This window comes from Falco biarmicus, chromosome 4, assembly GCF_023638135.1.
Source record: "Falco biarmicus isolate bFalBia1 chromosome 4, bFalBia1.pri, whole genome shotgun sequence".
Taxonomy (NCBI): domain Eukaryota; kingdom Metazoa; phylum Chordata; class Aves; order Falconiformes; family Falconidae; genus Falco; species Falco biarmicus.
The window spans coordinates 5507384-5526452 of NC_079291.1; the positions used below are offsets into that span (position 1 = coordinate 5507384).

General features: G+C 39.5%; 1 protein-coding gene across 4 annotated transcripts in view; it reads right to left on the reverse strand.

The window, feature by feature from the left end:
• Positions 1 to 19069, reverse strand: part of TBC1D5 (TBC1 domain family member 5) — a 326157-nt gene that overhangs the window by 20107 nt on the left and 286981 nt on the right. For all 4 annotated transcript variants that reach the window (XM_056337720.1, XM_056337722.1, XM_056337723.1 and 1 more), the window contains one exon: positions 4663 to 4762. In XM_056337720.1, coding sequence (XP_056193695.1) covers positions 4663 to 4762 — 100 coding nt within the window. The remainder of the gene's footprint in view (positions 1 to 4662; positions 4763 to 19069) is intronic.

The following is a 19069-nucleotide window of genomic DNA, read 5'->3' on the forward strand; positions in this document are numbered from 1 at the left end:
TTTGACAGCATCATGTTGGCTTGAGTCTGGGACAGAATGAAACTTTGCTCTTTCAGACCCTCCAGAATCTGATTTCATGTTGAACTAACACCTCAAACTCAGTTCCATGTCAAATGTGAAGGACAAGCGAGGAACCTTCCAGCAGATGCTGTGGGGCCCTCTGAGTGATGCTTGGGTGCATATTTCTTAGACAAATTATTCATGATCTGTTCTAAGACATCAGACAGAGGTCATATTTACCAGGGAAAATCTTCTGAATGCACTTGCTAGCTTGATGCTTTTCTTTCCACATAGTGAAAGAAAGGAGGAAAAAATCAAAATTCTTCAAAAAGTAAATAACAAAATTCTTCAGAAAGTAAATAACATTATGACAGGTTATAACATTGTAATACTTCAGTGGTATATTACGGCTTTTTGCATCATTGAGCCTTGAGGTGTTTATACGCACTAACAGAAAAGCACCTCACAGAAAGAAAAATGCTGGAGAACATTACCATATTACGGAACGCACCAGGACAACATTACTTCCTGAAAGAGATTAGTGTATGTGAAAAAGTAAAACGAAGAAAATGTATCTGTGGTGATTCTGGAGCAGAAACAGCTATGGCAACTACACTTATTCACTATCAGCTGAGTAATGCTCCGCATTTATATTGCAAACAATGCTGCAGAACAGACTTAACTGGAAAAACTGAACACAGGACCATTTTATTTTATTTTTAAGCTATGACAAGCTTGTGAAAAAGACTGGGAACAGAATTAAAATCTGCTTTCCTGTCTGGCCATTTTACATATAAAAATTTCAGCATTTGTCCTTGGAGGCACTAAAAGGCATTCCACCTTAGCAGTTCTTCAGTGGTTAAGGGAGAGGGGAAAGAAAAGTAAATCTCTTTCTAATGCACAGCCCTAAGAAGGAGACAAAGATCAGAGAATGACTTTCCTCCATTTTAATAATCAAAAAACCCGTTTCTAATTTCTACACATAGTGCTAAGTAGTAATATTTCAGAACCATCATTCATTCCCATGGTAACATCCCCTGATATTACAAGCAGTTAATTATGTTGTTGCCATGTGGTACACTGTGTAGTTTATTTATGGAAGGAGATAAACATTTAATGAAAGCATCTTGGAATATATGAACAGAATAAAAACTGCCGCTCTTTCCCTCTGGTCTTTCCTCATGCTCTATGCAAAGGAAATGCAGTCTTAGCAGATATCTACTGAAACCTACAGAAATACAATGCTGTTGGTAAAGAAATGTAATATCATTATCGGGCCCAAATAATGTTTTAAATTAACAAAACTATTTTCTTAAAAGACATCATATAAAACCATACTTGATAATAGTTGAATTTGATATAAACAGATTATAAATTACGAGGGATACAAAACAGAATACATGACTTTGTGGTCACTTTGACAATTTCTCAGCTACAACACATGTCATCTCTGTCAGGAAGTAACTGCACCTGACCGTCATCAGGATCTCCCTCGTAAGGGAAAGAACCTGAGAGAAGACAGCCAAAAAATTCTGAATTATCTCACTGGAAACCGCAGAAAGAACATTCCATAATGGTTTGACATTCTGATTTACAGTGCCAATTAAATAATTCTGTGGTAATGCTCACTGGATATGCATTTTTATAAGCTCGAATTAATATTGTTTTGTTAAAAAATGACCTGCAAATATAATGCACTCCATACAGGAAAAAGACTCTTGGTTGAGTAATAGTCTAAAAAAAGCTGTTTAAAATGTCAGTCTAAAAAACTGTGGGTTTTTTAAAAATAAGAACCTTAAACTTCATAAAATTCAAAAGGCAGGCCTTAGACTAAAAAACTGACTTACTGATAATTCTTTAAAATGTTGCCTAACTCTGTTAAAGGAATTAGTTCTGGAAGGCTCCTTGAATTTTATATATCCATATGTTTTTATCAATAATTTAGACAACTATTTAATGTATGATGGCTAAGTCTGCAGTAAGAGTGGTAGGAGAAGGCAGTACATTGCAGAGTTACCTAAATTATTCAGCTAAAAAGCCAAATGACAAGAAGTGAATTTTAATATAATCAAATGCAAGTAACATAAATATGGAAACAAACATTTCCTGATTTTACCTACAGCATAAAATCCTCTGTTTAGAAAGCTGTGATTCATCAAATTTTAAAAGTCATAGTGGATTGTCACTTTAACCTATCACTGTATCAAGGAACACTAATGTGATGCTGCGTTAAAAATGTTTAAAAAGAGGAACTCCACATAAAAGTAGAGAGATGACCTTCCCTTTGCTATATAACGACTTTGCTGTGTCCAGTGCTGCTACAGCATATCCTGATCTGACTAACCCACTTCAAAAGGCATATGAAAACCCTGAAGAATTCAAAGGAAGACCACAAAAATGCTTGGGTCTAAACAGCAACCCATATAAAATGAATTTTAAAGTGTACCGCCTAGCAGTGTTGAGAGATTACACTGTGTATAGGTAAGTTAAATGAGGATTTTCAACCTTGGTATGAAGAATGCTACAAGAGCCAAAAGCTGGGTGATGAAGTCAGAAAAATTCAGCCTCACAGGATAAAGTAATATCCTTGAAGTTAATGTCCTGACAGGTTACAAGAGGAGCGATATCATCTGCTCTGTGGTCTCTGAAATGAAGCAATTTTCACGGGTAAGAGAACCTGGGGGAGAATCAGACCAGGTGCAGTAGCAGCCTCTGCTAACTTGCCCCTTAACCCAGAAATGACCAGATATGCTCTGAGTTTTATTTTGCTGCCATTCCCCGCAGCCCCAGGCAGTGGGTGGACACTGGAGATCACGCTCAGAGGGTGTTCTGTGATGCTATAGAGAATCTGTTTTCTGGGACAGCCTGCTGGCTTGTGCTGCTCAGATCACCAGGATGAAGGTGATGGACAGATTTCAGGTTAGAAGGGACTTTGCACAGATCAGACCAGCAGGAATCCTGGTGGTTTTTTTCCTGCTTTGGATCATCTGCTGGCTGATTTGGGGATACCCTACCTCATCAGTTTGCTACAAGCGCAGAAGCTGTGAAGGTTGGTGGTATCTCAGTCTGTCTTGTGCTCTGTTTGTCATGCATAACTGTTAATTTCTGTAGGATTTAAATGCATTGGTGTAACCCAAATTTACCAAGTTAATAGCCCATGTTGTTGACAAGACATGTAGGAATATCGTGAGGAGTAGGGCTTAGAAGAAACTAGACTGGAAGGCTCTGAGAGCACTGCAGGGGTGCCACGATGTACCCAGTGAAGCCCCACAGGCAAAGCTGTATAAGGGGATGGCTTTCCCTGTCCTGGGAGGGTAACAAAAAAAAAAAAAAAAAGGGATGTTATTACAAATCTTTTGCTTTTATTTCATGGACCCAGTGTTAAAAGGCAGACTACTTCACGTATCTTTGTCTGGGTTTATTCTGATCTCTAGTCCAGAGCCATAGCTGGTGAGATGCTCATGCTTGTGCTTGAACTGCTACCCCCGCTAAGCACTCCTTGTCTTCTTTCCTAACAGAAAGAAACTTCAGCTTTTCTTCTTGACACAGTAATCTTTTCCCCATCATTTCAGCAGCTTATAATTTATATCCTTTGCTTGCTTCTAGTCTCATCATTGCTCACATACCCTCACAGAAGCAATATATCAGACTAAATCTGTTGGGGTTAGAGGTCTATGCTTGGCTTTTGAAGGCTGCAATTCCAAACTTTCAAATAACACAGTATTTACAGTTTTTCCTAGGTTCGTATCAGTGGCTACTAAAACACTCGCATAAAAGAAAATGAAAATACAAGTATAATATGGCTTTCACATCTGATCTTTTTGACCTGGTAAACTTAGGTATCCATATACTTAATTCTACCCACTGAAATATTCAAGTTTAATTTATTTTGCTTAGATGTTGCAGGCTATAAATAAAACTTAAAATTATTGCAGCTGTGCCCTGATTTCTTAACAGCGCTTTTTCACATAACTAAATATACTAACTTTTAGAGTTCAGTTCAACACAGTTTAAAAATGCTGCTTTTGTCAAAGCATAGCTAAGCATATTTACACCTGAATTGACTGAAGCTTTTTATTTACTTTCTCTGATTTGTCTTGGCAATATGTAAGTTGAATTTTAGACTGGAGTCTATGCTGATTCTGTTCCCAATGTATTGACTTCTATCTTACTGTATTTCTCCTGGTCTGGGCAAATATTCCAAACCATCCAGCCTACTGTAACATGTTTTTACATCCTGAAGGTGATCACAGATTGTAAAGACGCTACAATTAATGAAAGCATATGAATTTTATACAACTATCACTGCACGCATCAGGTATCATTCTGGGACTGTTGAACTGCAAACGGCCTTAAGAAGTGTAAAGGTCATATGCTGTGAGGTCCAGCGTGTCTCTTACAATACAAGACATCTTAGGAACAGAGAAAGAGCATCTGTGCCAAAATGCCTCTACTTTTTTTTTAGCATAATCAAGTGGCTACCATACTCCCAAGTTTCAAAGTGGAAGCATCTGATAGAACAACTGGATGCATCAATTCAGTCTTCTTCATGGCTTATAAAATAATATGCACTATACTACATAAACGTTATTTTAGTTCTAATACAAACACGAAAAGAGCCTTGGCAAAGATTTGTAGCTTAATACGGGGTACTGCACTTACCAAGATGTGTATTCATCATCTTTGCACAATATTTGCACATGGCTTCCAGGTCATTTAGTTGTCCTTGTAGAAATGAAATTTGGGCCTCCAGTTCCTCCTCCTACAATTAAGAGATTATTAGCATTAAAGAGCTCCAACTTTCTACAATACACAGTAAAAGTGGCAAGCTAACCTTTGAAATGCTTAGACATCTTCTAATTTTTCCTATTCCTTTGTTCTTGAGAAATTTTTGGAAATAAAAGACAATCACCTTCCAACTGTAATTATTATAATTATTATATTATAATAAAATTATTATAATATAATAAAAAATAATTTTAAATTATTTTGCCATTTCATGGAAATAGGGTTTGGTTTTAATGTTTCAGTGTTTATTAATACGACTCTTTTTTCTTCTAGAGTCAAATAAAAATCTGTCTACCCTGACCCAAGAAAAGTTAACAATCCATATTTCTTTTACAGAGCAGATGCTTGGTTTTGCTTGTGCAAACACAATACCACAGCGATAGCTGAAAAAACTCAGCAAATGAAAAAAAAAAATTATCATTTCTGGAAGAGTAATTTCCACAGCAATCCCTTTGAAACCTCAGAAAAATTCTTTTTTTTTTTTTTAAATTTCAAGTCAAGTATTTCATGAGACTTAATACCATACCTCAAGGATGTATTACTGCTATATATTTTGGCATATTTATTTTTGCAACACATCATGCTCTATCTACAAAAAATCTCCACTTCTATGCTCAGCCAACTGGACTTCCACCCAATGTCTTATGTAACACTTAAGCAAAGCCTATCTTCAACTCACATAGTATAAAGCAGTTACACTAAATTTATCAAGTTATGTTTAAAAAAATGCATCAACTGTAATTTACAATATGATTTTTTTTCAAAGAAGATTCTTGATTTTAAGGCCCTGGAGAAGCGTTATGATCTAGCCGTCATGCTCTGCCTAAGCAATGGGAACTGCTTCAGGTAAGGATTCCTCTTTCATCTCCTTTGTTTGCCAGTTTACAAATGTATCCAGTCTGGACTTTGAAGGCCATACTGCAGGGAAAGTTCACCGCTCCTTTGGAAAAATTCCTTTAAAGCTTAGTCTCAAACAGTATTAGGCAGTTTTTTGTTTAAGTATGCAACTGAATTCAAGATATCCAAATGAAGGCAAAGTAACTTTTTAATATCCTCTTTCTCTTAGGAGTTTTGCAGTTCTATCATATCTTGTTTGATGGAGATTGTTGAACATTAGAGTGTGAATTACATTTCAAATGAAAAAAATCCGAAACTGATCAGCAACAATATAGTGAATGACTAAATCTTGATGTAAAGATACAAGTAATCTTAATCTCCATCAGAATCTGAGTCGGAGCCAAGAAAAGGAAACTTTGCAGTAATACAGCATATATGGAAAAGAAATTGATAAATAAAAAGAAATTCAACAGTAGCATTTTTCAAGATCTAGCAGCATCACTTTTTCCCTACACTTTTTCCTCACACTTAGAATCTACAGACACTAAACATTTTTTTTGCCATTTCTTATATTAATATACTTACACCTTATTTTACTCAGCCTTACACTTTGACCACTTAAGCCTCGAGGGGATTGATTTTATATGGCCAATTTATAGCTGCTGAAAGAGTAATCTCATTCAAATTCTGCAGTTCTGTCACGGCCTATACAAGTGTATCTGCACTGATGTTTTTATTGAAGCAATGTTCCTGCAGAAGGACTCTTCCTAATACATACAGCTAATGACTGCAAGAAATAATCTACCATAAATTTTGAATTGCCATTGCACGCAAGTGCAGCTGTAAGATAGGGAAAGGTGACAACATTTGAGTATTTTACTATAAAATAACGTAATCAAATTCTAAAATCATTATACAAAATTGAAACCCAGTTTATCTCCTACAAGTGAATAAGAAAATCTAACTTTGGTAATAAATATTTCCGTATTTCCCAAACTATTTTTTCTTCTTCATGGATGAGAACTGCAGTAAATTTATCTTAAAATGCTTTTGGACAGTTCTACACACTTGAGGAGATTCTGAAACTAAGCTCAGTCCCTCCTCATTTGGCAAGCGAGACCAGTGCTGAGTAAACTACGTCCACCATTCTTTCGACTCATTAGGATGCCGTGTGGGGAGCAGAAACATTCAGCAGACCCAGCACTCACGAAGGATGGGAACTCACAGACAGTGCAAGAGGTTTCTTGCCAAGTGGGAAACCTTGTGAACCTGTGTTCTCACACGTGAACACACGTGGAGTTCCTGACTTATCTGGCACTCTCAGGAAGGGCACCGAGGAGTGCTGCCAGCGGGATGTGCAAAGAAGCAAGATGGTTAACTTGGCACTTGACACATGAGAGACCCAGACGTGCTGTTGCATAAGAAGACAACACCCAAATGGTGGTGACTTGCTACAAGACATCACCCCCGTCCCTGCTGTCACCAGCAGTGCTGTGGCAACCTCTGTGCAGGTGGACCCCTGAGGGTGACCTCCCGGAGGCATGTTTGCTCTGCTGTAGTTGCTGCAGCTGCAGGAGGGGAGCTGCAAGAAGAGGCAAGTGTGTTTTATTGCACTGGGGTGACAAACAGGTGCTTGATAGGACCTTTCAAGGTGTAAAAGCTTACGCGACAGACAGGGAAGGTGCAAGTGAGGCACGTGCAGTGGGAAGACACGCATTCCTAAGAAGGTGGAAACTGAAAGCTTGTGACTTCTGGCAGAAGGGCTGCCCAGTGGTGCAGAGTCCAGGCAGCAGAGGGGAAGAACAAGCTCCCTCAGAAGAAGAATCCAGGTTGGACACCATATCAGAGCACTACCGAAGAAAGTGATGTGTGACAGTGAGGGACTGGTGACTCTCTTCCAGGGAGATTCATTAACTGTGGAGGTTTCTTGCTTGCATGGAACCTCAGTTTGTGGTGTTGCTGACAGACTGTTTGGGGTCACCCAGTGTTCTCACTTTTCTTCTGCTTATTCATGTATACACTAATGGCGTAGTGATGTGAAACCATTTCAGTTCAAAAGTAACTGTAGGGCTCCTGGGCAAGGGTGAAGGGGACAGGAATGCCAGTGGCGTTTCTCTTTAATCCTATGGCAAAAGGGAGAAGCCTGGATAGCAGCAGATGGATCCAGTAGACCACATATGGCTACATATTTGGTGGCACTAGCTGGGCTTCAACTGTTTTGCTTCTGGCACCCAATTTGATGAGGAGACAACTTAAGAGAACAGATCTACCTAGCAAAGAGAGGGAAGAACATCTTTGTGAACAGACCGGCTAATCTAGTGGGGAGGACTTTGTCTGTCATAGAACAGGGACCTAACCCAGAAAAACATGAGAAAGCATAGGGACAAGGTATGCAGGAGGTCCGCTTGGCTGAGTAAGGAGCTTCTTAATGTACTAAAATGGGAAAAGCACATATGGAGATGGAAATGGTGGAAATGGAGAGCACATATAGGCAATGACAGGAAACAAAAGACAAGCACACAATCACTGTTTGAGAACAGGAACAGAACTAGGAAGGACAAAACCCAGCTGGAGCTAAAATTAATGGGGGACTTATTAAAGGGTAACAAGAAGGAATTTTACAAGTACAAGAGCAGCAAAAAGAGGTTCAAAGAAAATGTAGGTCTGTTGCTTACTAGGGGAGATAACGACAGATGAAAAGGCTGCAACACTCAATACCTTTTTTGCCTCTCGCTTTTTAGGCCAATTCTGCTCCAAGACCTCTGGATGTACAGTTTGGGAAGGAAAGAGGTGGCTAAGAGTGGGGTGGGTAATAGGTTGGTGAATACCTGAAGAAGCAGTATGCGTTCAAATACATGGGGCCACATGGGATACAACCACAGGCACTGAAAAGGCTGACTATGTGATTGCAACCCCACTGGCTATCATTCGTGACAAAACACTGACACTACAGGACATCCATGATGACTGGAGAAAGGTTAATTCTACCTCCATATTAAAGAAAAGTGAGGATGATCTAAGAAACTATACAACGGTTGGCTTCACTTTAGTCCTTGGAAAAATCATGAGGCACATCCTCTTGGAATCAATTTCCAACACGTAAAGGACAAGACAAGAACTGAGAAAAGTCAACAAGGATTTACCAAGAGCAAATAATGCTTGACCAATCTAATTGCCTGCTATGATGGAATGACTGGCCATGCAGATGAAGGAAGAGGAGTGAATGCAATGTATTTTTACTTTAGTTAGGCTTTTGTCACTTATTTCCAACAGTATCATCATTTATAACATGACAAAGTGTGGGCTGAATGAAGGATTGTAGGTGGGCTTAAAACTGGTCAGACCCCCAAGCTCAAAGAGTAGAGTCAATGGCTTGATGTCCAGTTGCTGGCTGGAAATGAGTACAGTAAGCAATGGACTGCTAATGAAGATAATGTTCAGTATCTTCATCAACAGCCCATATGAGGAGACAGAATTTCAAATGATGCAAATCAGGCTGCTGTGCTGATTGGTAGAACTTCAATTCAGAAACATCATGAGACACTGGAAGCCTAGGCAAAAGAAACCTTTTTAAGGTTTCTGTTTTAGAAACTTCAGTAAGTGCAAAATTCGGCACACAAGCAGAAACCCCCCAATGCACCAGTGCAGACAGGGAAGGAACTTGCTATGTTTCAGGCTTGCTGAAAAGGATCCGGAGGCTACAGTGGCTGCTGAGTTGTTTATAACAAAGTTCTCTTATCACAAATAATGTAAACAGTGCACTGGGCTACATTAGGAGGAATGTGGTCAGCAGATCCAGGAAAGTCATCACCTGCCTTTACTTAGTGCTTGTGAGCTCTCACCTTGAATAATGTTTTGGTCAAGAAGGATGCTGAGAAACTGGGAAGGGTCCAGTGCAGGTTACTATTATGATTACAAATCTAGAGGACAGCCTGAGAGAGCTGGGTTTGTTTATTTTAGTAAAGAGGAGCCTAAGGGGCGTCTGCCAGGAGCCTGCAAGTACATGGAACTACAAAGATGATGTAACAAAACTCTTCCCAGCAGTGGCAGATGATACAGAAAGGACCATGGCCCAAAATCATTCCTTGGAAGGTTCAAATTGGTCATTAGGAAAATGTTCTTCGTCAGAAGAGCAGTGCAGCATTTGAAGAGGTTGCTCATAGAAGTGGCAGAGTTTCTATTCGAAGTCACTGACCTGATCCAATGTTAGTGATTGTCCTGCTCCAAGTAGCAGCTTGAGCAGAGGTCTCTTCTAATCACCGTTTCTAAGACCAGTCTTTTCACATTAACTTTCTAAAATTGTTCCGCAAATTATGAATTTTTTAATGTTTTGTAAAGGTAAGCAACAAAATCACAAAGCCCCTCAGAAAAAAAAGGACCTTTTTTTTCAGTATTCTAAAATTCTTTAGCAGTAATAGATGAAACAACTGATTTACAGCCAGCATTGTGCAGATGCTCTCAATTTCTGTCCAGACAATAATCACTGCGCTTTTCTTAAGTGCCAACTTTTGTGTTTCACTGCACTGAGAAAGTGAGTACCCTGGATACCATTTTTATTTTGCGTACAAACAGCAGTGCTGATTTGCTCTCTTTTATGCATGAACAGAGACTTATAAATCCTCTATTAAAAAAAAAAAAACAAACGGCCAAATGTAAGTCAAGAGAAAAACAGTATGGTCTATGCTTGCTTCCTTGAGAAACTGACCTTTCAGCTGATCTGACGTGCACAGTACCAGAAACACGTGAACAGTGATTTAGACTCATTCAGCCAGATTTCAAAGGTTAACCAGCTGACCGCAAAATAAAAATCAATCATTTAAATAACTAACCAAAATAAAAAAATCAACATCAACTTACCGAAGAACATGTTCTATAAAGCATATAAGCTCAATATTTTCTAATATTGGGAGTTGCATTATGCAAAAGAAAACCAAACCAAGCAGCAAATCAAACAATGGAATCACTGCATCAGACATGGGAGACCAACATCTGCAAATTTAATGATGCAGTCTTGCAGAAAAACAATTCAATAATACTTTCTGAAAATTTAGTCCCAGGGTCCTCAAAACACTTTTCCACACCTTCAATATTCCAGATGAAGTAGAGCCTTACAGATAATCAGTAACATCTTGAATTGAATACCAGAATGAAAAGGAAGTAGATTATTTGTGATGCCACATTGATTCACATTTCACTAACAAAACAAAGCAGGCTAGTGTTTATGTCTCTAGTCAAAGCAAGGCTCTACTTGAGTGCCTCCGTTTACACATCTCCAAGTGTTTTCCTTGTTGTGGCAAGACTGAATCTGCAGAAACCTCTACTTACATTTATGTCTCTCATATTTGTCTTTCTTCTTACCCACATCTAGAACTTTGCTTACATATTTAAATTTCCTTTTTTCTTTTGCCATGAAAATTAATTCCTTTATGATTAATTATTTGCCATTTCTTTGCTGTATTTTTACCCAATCTGTATAATTCTGGTGCTTTCCGTTTGTCCAAAAGTTCATTCTTCCCTTTTTATTACCTTTCCTTTCATCTCTCTTCTCACCTTTACAAAGACAGCTATGGAAATAAATGTCTTATATCCTTCCTTCTCTCCTGAGCTCATAATGAGATCAGCAATGCCTCTACCATACCCCATTTTTTATCAAATTTTACTGTTTCAGGAAAACAGCTGTGACTAACTGAAAGTGGTTAGCACCGTCAAGAACAGATTACAGAAAGTTTTACAGTTTTGACATTGTAATCCTATCCTTTTACAGCTCATTGCTTTACAAGCTGCAGTAAGGTTTGCGGACATGGGTAAGGGCACTGGAATTTAGCATCCTACACAAGCCAAGGTCTGAAGAAACAGAGTTTTGGAAGAAGCCACTCTTTCTCAACCTTGTTTTTTTAATCAGTTTAAACAATTTTTCTCCCAAATACATGACATGTAGCTTAATACAGAAGTATGGAAAACAGGGAATATGAACTCACAAAATCAGGACTGTAAGTAATGTCTTCCATAATACCATGTAGTTTTCAGTATTACTATTCAGGAAATGAAATAAAAATTGTATTTCTGTCTGTTTTGCTCACATAGAAACTCAAGGAGGAGTAAATCTGTTGGAAAGGCTTATGACAATATATGTCCAAGCATTTCATTAATGAACACTCAGAATGGCAAAGCTCCATTCATCTTAAAGCTGAATCCTGAATATGAATCAACTACCAAGTGTAAGTGCAGTGGAAAAGAAACTATCTTCAAAGAGAAGAGTATTTAAAGGTATTTAAGGTATTTAAGCAATAATGCTACAATTTAAAATGTTACACAAAAAGTGACAGAACTGTACCGGAATAACAGCCTGGTCTTCCTGGTATCTTGTCTGATGCCACTTAATGATGGGCTGGGTAAAGTGTAATGAAAAAAGTATTTAATGATATAACATGTAACGGTACTGCCCAGAATGCTCTCTGAGACTACGCAGATTTGTAGAGCAGAGATTTCCTGAACTAGAGGCAGGTTTTTTTGGTCTTTTTTTTTTAGTTAATAGCTACTTTTCCTATATTAATTTGCCCAGTCACATTTTCAGTTCTTTCAGTATTCATAGTAAGATCACTAAGGAAACATCCCAAGCTCTTCGAAAATGGGCAGGGCAAATTAGAAAATAATTCTGATGAGATCGGAACATTTAAAGGAAAGTAATGGGAAAAATGAGATAGGTACAAGGAAATCATGAAGCCAGGGACTTGCTAAGAGTCTTAACCAGTATGTAAGAGCTTATTTATAAAATATACAGAATATACCTTCTGGACAGTAGTAGCATCTTACAGATCAGACAAGATTCAGATGCATGGCATAAATTGCTTTCTCATTTCATTTTATGCAAATTGCTCAAGTAAAAAGCAGTGGTTATCATTTCCATTTTGTGAGAATGTATTTAGTTTTCATTTTTGAATCTAACAATTAAATACAAAATTTAACCTTTTAATCTTGCCCCCCTGACAGCTTAACATTGGTTGACACTCCCATGTTTTTTTTATGATCTATGCCAGCCACAGAGCAGTCTACAGCATATGCTGACATCTAAACCAGAAACCACAGTTTTGGAACAATGAATTACATACAGTAGGATTTAAAACAAAATTTGAATTTATTTAATTTACTAATTTAACTTCTCTATTATTTAATTGTATCACTCATGGGCCCTCGTCAGGACCAAGGCCTCGCTCTGCTGGGTGCTGTACAAACATAAAGAAAAACCACACTTCTCTAAAGGACTTAACAGTGTAAGCCAAGAGACAACAGATGGCTGCAGACACACATATGGGGAGGACATGGAAACAATATAGCTGTATTAGTCAGTCTCACAGACATGGCTTCAGCATTTTAGCAACCAAACTGTTGTCAATGGAAAGGTGGAATTTTTAGGAGAGTTTTCATACAGCATTTGCTTTGCAGACGTTTAGAGATAGTTTCTTCTACGTGGAAGAGGCTATGAAACAATTAGATGCAAGTTCAGCAAGCATATTAGTCAGGGACGGAATATATATTGTCACTTTTACTTTGAGAATTTTGCTACCTGTGAAATGTTTGCACAAATTAGAATTATTTCACATATTAATATATTACCATGGGAGGACACAAGGAAATTCAGATACTGCCTTCAGGTGTTCCTGCAGCAGTAGAGGTTATGTACTGATTTTCTGTGCTGAACCCTCACCAGCCAATATTTCTGTGTCCCTGTGCTAGCTGAGGTATACCCATACTTCACCTGACTCATGTTTCGTGTTCTTCACATCTCCACAGCTACTGGTTTTTAAATTATTTTGAATATATTTTCATCAATGTTAAACATTTAAGCATAGCCTTTTCATACAAATCCTACAAACGTATTTTGTTCCTTTAGACTGCATGCACAGTGAACTTGAGGCATGTTTCTATTTTACATCATTTTAAATCCTGCTCATGTGTTTGTTTTACACCATTTTAACTCAGGCTGCTTCTACAATCCCAGGTTGATATGAGGTAGCTTAAGTAGAAACATCTTTCTTTCCCTTTTTTTTTTTTAAACTCTCTTTATTTCACTGTGTAGTCCTAGTAGGCATAGTTGCTCAGAGTAGCAAATAGGACTTTATACTTGCCGAGAGTTACATACTTATTTCAGTGCTCTCCTAGGTCAGAACCATTAAAGCAGAAACAGGTTCTCTCAGATTAATAAAGGAAATGGTGGTGTAGTTACCCACCTTAAAGAAGGATAAGGGGAACACAAAACCTATGGAAGCATACTTTTATTTTTCTCCTCTGCCTTATCATACTTTGACCTGTTGCTCTCCGCCACATAACATTTGCTCTCTGGTAGTACTGTATGTCTCAAAATACACCAGGGGACATCAGAGCAAGCACAAATGCATTAGGTAAAAAGTAATCCTAGAAGTTTAGGTTCAGACTGCAGGGCTATCAAAATTAAAGCATTTCAGGACACAATGCATCCTCTTCTGCTCAAAGAAGTAAATTCAGAATAATAATTACCCATTTTACAAACCTGAAACAAAACTGCCACTGTGCAATCTTTAGTGAACATATGGCCGTGACAACCCTTTGAAAGGGGTGGGGAAATGGGACTGAGAAAAACTAAGGAAATAAAACGAAGGATGAGAGAAAGGTCAACAAAATATCCATTGTGACTCCAAGGAGCCAAACCAAATCGGGTTATGTACCAACACTTAAAAAAAAAAAAAAAAAAAAAAAAAGGTTCAGAGGGCTCTGACTGAAAACAGGTATCAAAACCAAGAAAGAAGTTTTATAATACAGATACAAATGTACAAATCTGAAATATATTCACCTGCAAAGGCACATCTTTTTGGGCATTAGTACAATCCTGACTTGCTCTGTGTGCTTTCAGTTAACAGCACAGAATGGGATGGCATCGCACAATGCTTTCCCAAGCTATGCACATGTAAACAGTACCAACAGATTATTGGTAAAGGATTAAATAAATAAATAAAAATTTCAGCCTTTCTGTACTTAAACCTCCCCTTCCCCCATAAACCAGCAAACAAATCCCAACAAAACTGAAAGGGTTACAACTCTGATTCAGCATAATCAATGACCGAGGAACTCTCTCTTCCAACATTCAAATTTCTAACACTCTAGAGTTAGCATTGTTCAAGGAGACCCACACTTTCTAAATGCAAGAAAAATTTTGGTTTTCTTACTCTTTTTAAATTTGAGAATGGGTGATATATATACACACGTGCATTTTAATACAAGTATGTATCTGTAGCTTTTCTGAAATATAAGAAATAAGAATTTGTGGTCAGCTATTTCTCCTCTTCTTCCAAACTAGAATATCCTTCTGTTCCTCTTCCTTGTCCCCTAGTTTGACGACGACAGCAAGGTAAAAAATATCTATTTATAATTTATATTTATTTACAATCTCTACTGAGAAGATTAGTGAGTTTGAGGCAAAGTATCTGTTTCATGGTGTTGATAGGTAATTATCTATTTATTTAATTTATTGTCCTTTAAAACAAAGCTAACAATATTTAGATATAGTGACATTTGGAAGAAGGTGAAAGTTGGAGCCTCAGACGATCTCCCTAGCCCCCTGATTGATCCATCTAATTTCAATTAAAATCCTGAAAATAGCTGAAACTCTGGCTCACAGCTTCTAAACACCAGGTCCTGCTGTTGAATTTCAGTCTTAAATAGTTCAAAGTCAATTTGCCAGTGTTATGCTGCTGGAGTCCGCTTAGTTTGCCACGTCCCACCTTGCCTGGAAATGTTAGTGGCAAAGGACCACAGGCTTGGACATTTTCCAAAGCAGCTCTCGCTGTTGAACCTGTTAGTAGAACAGCTTCCAGGTACACCAGCCTCACTGTTGCAGAGCTAGAAACCATCAGCTGTGCTACTGGAGCATGAGCAGGACTTGTTTTCATCTAACTTGGGTGTATTTTCCTCTTAAAAATACTCCACTTCTATGCTCAGATAGTTTCTCCTTAGCAGGAAGATGGAGAAGGATAAACATGAATAATGGAGAAAGCTTTTGCCTAGAGACAAAGAAAGTAGGGATGGAAAGAAACCTCTTTTGCAAGCGGACACGAGACGTGACACTCATCTACCTGCTGCCTGCACAAGTCCACCTGTTGGCACTGCACTATGGGACTGCTGAGAGACAGATTAAAACCAAAACCCATAAAAAGCTGGAAGATCTATAGAATGCCAAAAATTGTATGTAACTGATGGGTAGGCACTGAGTAACTGAGTTTTTCACTTGCTAAGGGAATAGATAAGAACAGAACTGTAGGGTAACAGAAATTATCCCTTTGAACAGAAATGCTGATAAAGGGTTTCTCTCAGTGCTGCTGTTGACATTGTTGACTTAATCATGTCAGATTATTTCTTCATAAATAATGAAACTGAGATATTAATTTAGATGGCATGACTGTAAGTATTTTAGAAGTAGCTATAAATAAACACATCGGTGAACGAGAATCCCGTTTCCTCCAGTATCGCATCTGACAGGCTTTTTGCCCATCTGGTACACACATTGCTGGCGTTTAAGACTGCATAAGCCCATTGTGGCAAATGCAGCAGAAATATGAGCAGGAGCAGAGGAAAAAACCCAACCACTTTATGATTTTTGAGCTCTCTGAAACAATGTGTTAAGTATTCTTGAATGCATATGGCTATGGAATGATTAATATATAGATATTCTGCAATGAATCTAGTTCATACTCCATGCTTCAGTATTATATTACTAAAGTATTTAGTTGAATGGTATTGAAATGGTTGATTTGGTGTGATGTACTTAGAGTAATTATGCTTCTTAATTTTGCTGCCTGAATAAGCATTTTAATATACACACAGTTCAACATACACATAGTCCTTTATGAAGGACTCTCAAAGTACACCCTTTGTAAAACACTTAATTTTTTTTTAAACATCAGTTGCAAAATAGGTTCACTAAATCCTTCTCTATTCTGGCTGGATGTATTTGACCTTTGAAATGATTCTTAACATGACTGAGGATGCAGACCAGAGCAGGATCTTTTATTTACGGGTTTTAGAATCTCTGATTACATTGTTTGGAGTTTAAGGAGGGTAAAACTTAAGTATAGTAATTATGAAGGGACTGTAAATATACACCATTTATATTACATTGTTAAAAGAATAGAAGTACAAGTTTTACTGTTTTTATAGGGAATGATTTGATCTAACCAAACACAGACAAAAATAAGAATCAAGCTATTAAACACATACCTACAATTTATTTCGGTGGGAAAAAAATCTCCCAAACACAGAAACCCTTTCCGCTCAAAAACCCTCCAACTAAAACAATAGCCTGATTTAGAGATGTTTCTCATCTGCATCCATGTTTTTGCTGAGAGTTCAATGCAAGTCTTTCAGCTCTTCACAGAAATGGACAGTAATTTTGTGGTGTTATCTTAAGAGCAGGATGAAGGGATGAGATTTCCACTGAAAAGGAATAAAGGGCAAAGCAAACCACCCACATAGATCCTCAGATATATTTTCCTGATGAAACATTAACTTCATGATTAATGTATGGAAAAAGGATGCACAGAGCAAGTCCTGTACCTGCTGCTGCTAATATGATTGCTGTGGAGTGAAGGATCACACTTCTTGGCTCCTAAGTCACTTTGATCCTTTTGTAAACATTGCTGATAGCCCCATTTATTCATTATTTTGGTATTTCTTAGATTTTCCCTGACATTTTTGAAGGACTAGCCAATAATTTTAAAAGTTCCTCCTGCCTTCTTTCAAATGATAAAATTCTAATTTGCTTCTGTGCAGAAGTTGCTGGTACGCATAATTCAGCTGCACATATTACCAAGAAAGACAACAATTTACCCTGACATTTTAAAAATCTTCCAAATGGCCCCACAGATCTGTTCTGTATACATGTTTATTGCTCATAATATGACAGAAAAGCACTGCAGAGCCACTTGGGTTTTTATTCATCTTTTTTTTCTAAGCAATTAACTTCCTGTTTTTATCACAGTAGTTTCTTTTCCCTGAAATGAATCACTCCAAAAAAGATAAGGAGCATTAGGATTCAAAGCTGCCACTCATGCATACAGCTGTTGTTTTACTGAATTATACGAAACTTGCAAGTATTTCTAATAAAAACCTAAAAGGCAGCTTTTTTTCCTTGTACTGTTTTCAGCTCTTTCATTTGAGTTAGAGCATGTTGTGGGAGCCTGAGGAAGGCAACGGAGAAAAGAATCGCACTTCCAAAATACCTCAGAGGTTTTTCTGCGAACTCTGTTCACATGACCTGGCAGCACCTCATATTTAATATTCTTTTCATCTATCCCTCAAATGAGATAAGCACTGAAGTATTAAATAAACTGCATTTTCAGGTGTCTGAATTGGCCTACCACATCAGAATAAGGAAGACAAATGTCCTCCAGTATTAACTGAAGTTCACAGAATCACAGGTTGGTCGGGGCTGGAAGGCACCTCTGGAGATCACCTAGCCCAAGCCCCTGCTGAAGCAGGCTCACCCAGAGCAGGCTGCACAGCATCGCGCCCGGGTGGGTTTGAATGTCTCCAGAGAAGGAGACTCCACAGCCTCCCTGGGCAGCCTGTGCCAGGGCTCCGCCACCCTCCAAGTAAAGAGCTTTTTCCTCATATTCAGCTGGAACTTCCCGTGTTGCAGTTTGTGCCCGTTGCCCCTGGTCCTGTCGCTGGGCACCACTGGAAGGAGCCCGGCCCCGTCCTCCTGCCACCCACCCTTAAGGTGTTGGTACGCACGGGTGAGACCCCCCTCGGCCTTCTCCAGCTACACAGCCCCAGCTCTGCCAGCCTCTCCTCACCAGGGAGGTGCTCCAGGCCCCTCACCAGCTCCGCAGCCCCCGCTGGGCCCTCCCCAGCAGCTCCCCGTCTCCCGTGACTGGGGAGCCCAGCGCTGGGCCCAGCACTCCCGATGGGCCTCACCAGCCCGAGCAGAGGGGCAGGATCAGCTCCCTGCACCCGCTGGCCACGCTGCCCCTAACGCGCCCCAGGCTCCCACCCGCCTTCTCGGCCACAGGGCCACCGCTGGCCCGCGGGCAACCGGCTGTCCCCCAGCACCGCCCGGCCCTTCCCCGCAGAGCTGCCCCCCAGCAGCCCACCCCCAGCCTGTGCCGGTGCAGGGGCTGTCCCTCCCCAGGGCAGGACCCCGCGCTGGCCCCTGTGGGACCCCATGAGGTCCCCTCCCCCCGGCTCTCCAGCCTGCCCAGGCCTCGCTGAGGGCAGCACGGCCTGCTGGTGTCCCGGCGGTTCCTCCCAGTTTGTGCCATCGGGAGACCTGCCGAGGCTGCGCTCCGTCCCCTCAGGTCACCGATGACCCAGCTGAACAGGACGGGACCCAGCGCTGACCTGGGGCACAGCGCTGGCTACAGGCCCCCGGCTGGGCTCTGCGCCGCTGGTCGCAGCCCCTGAGCTCTGCCCTCAG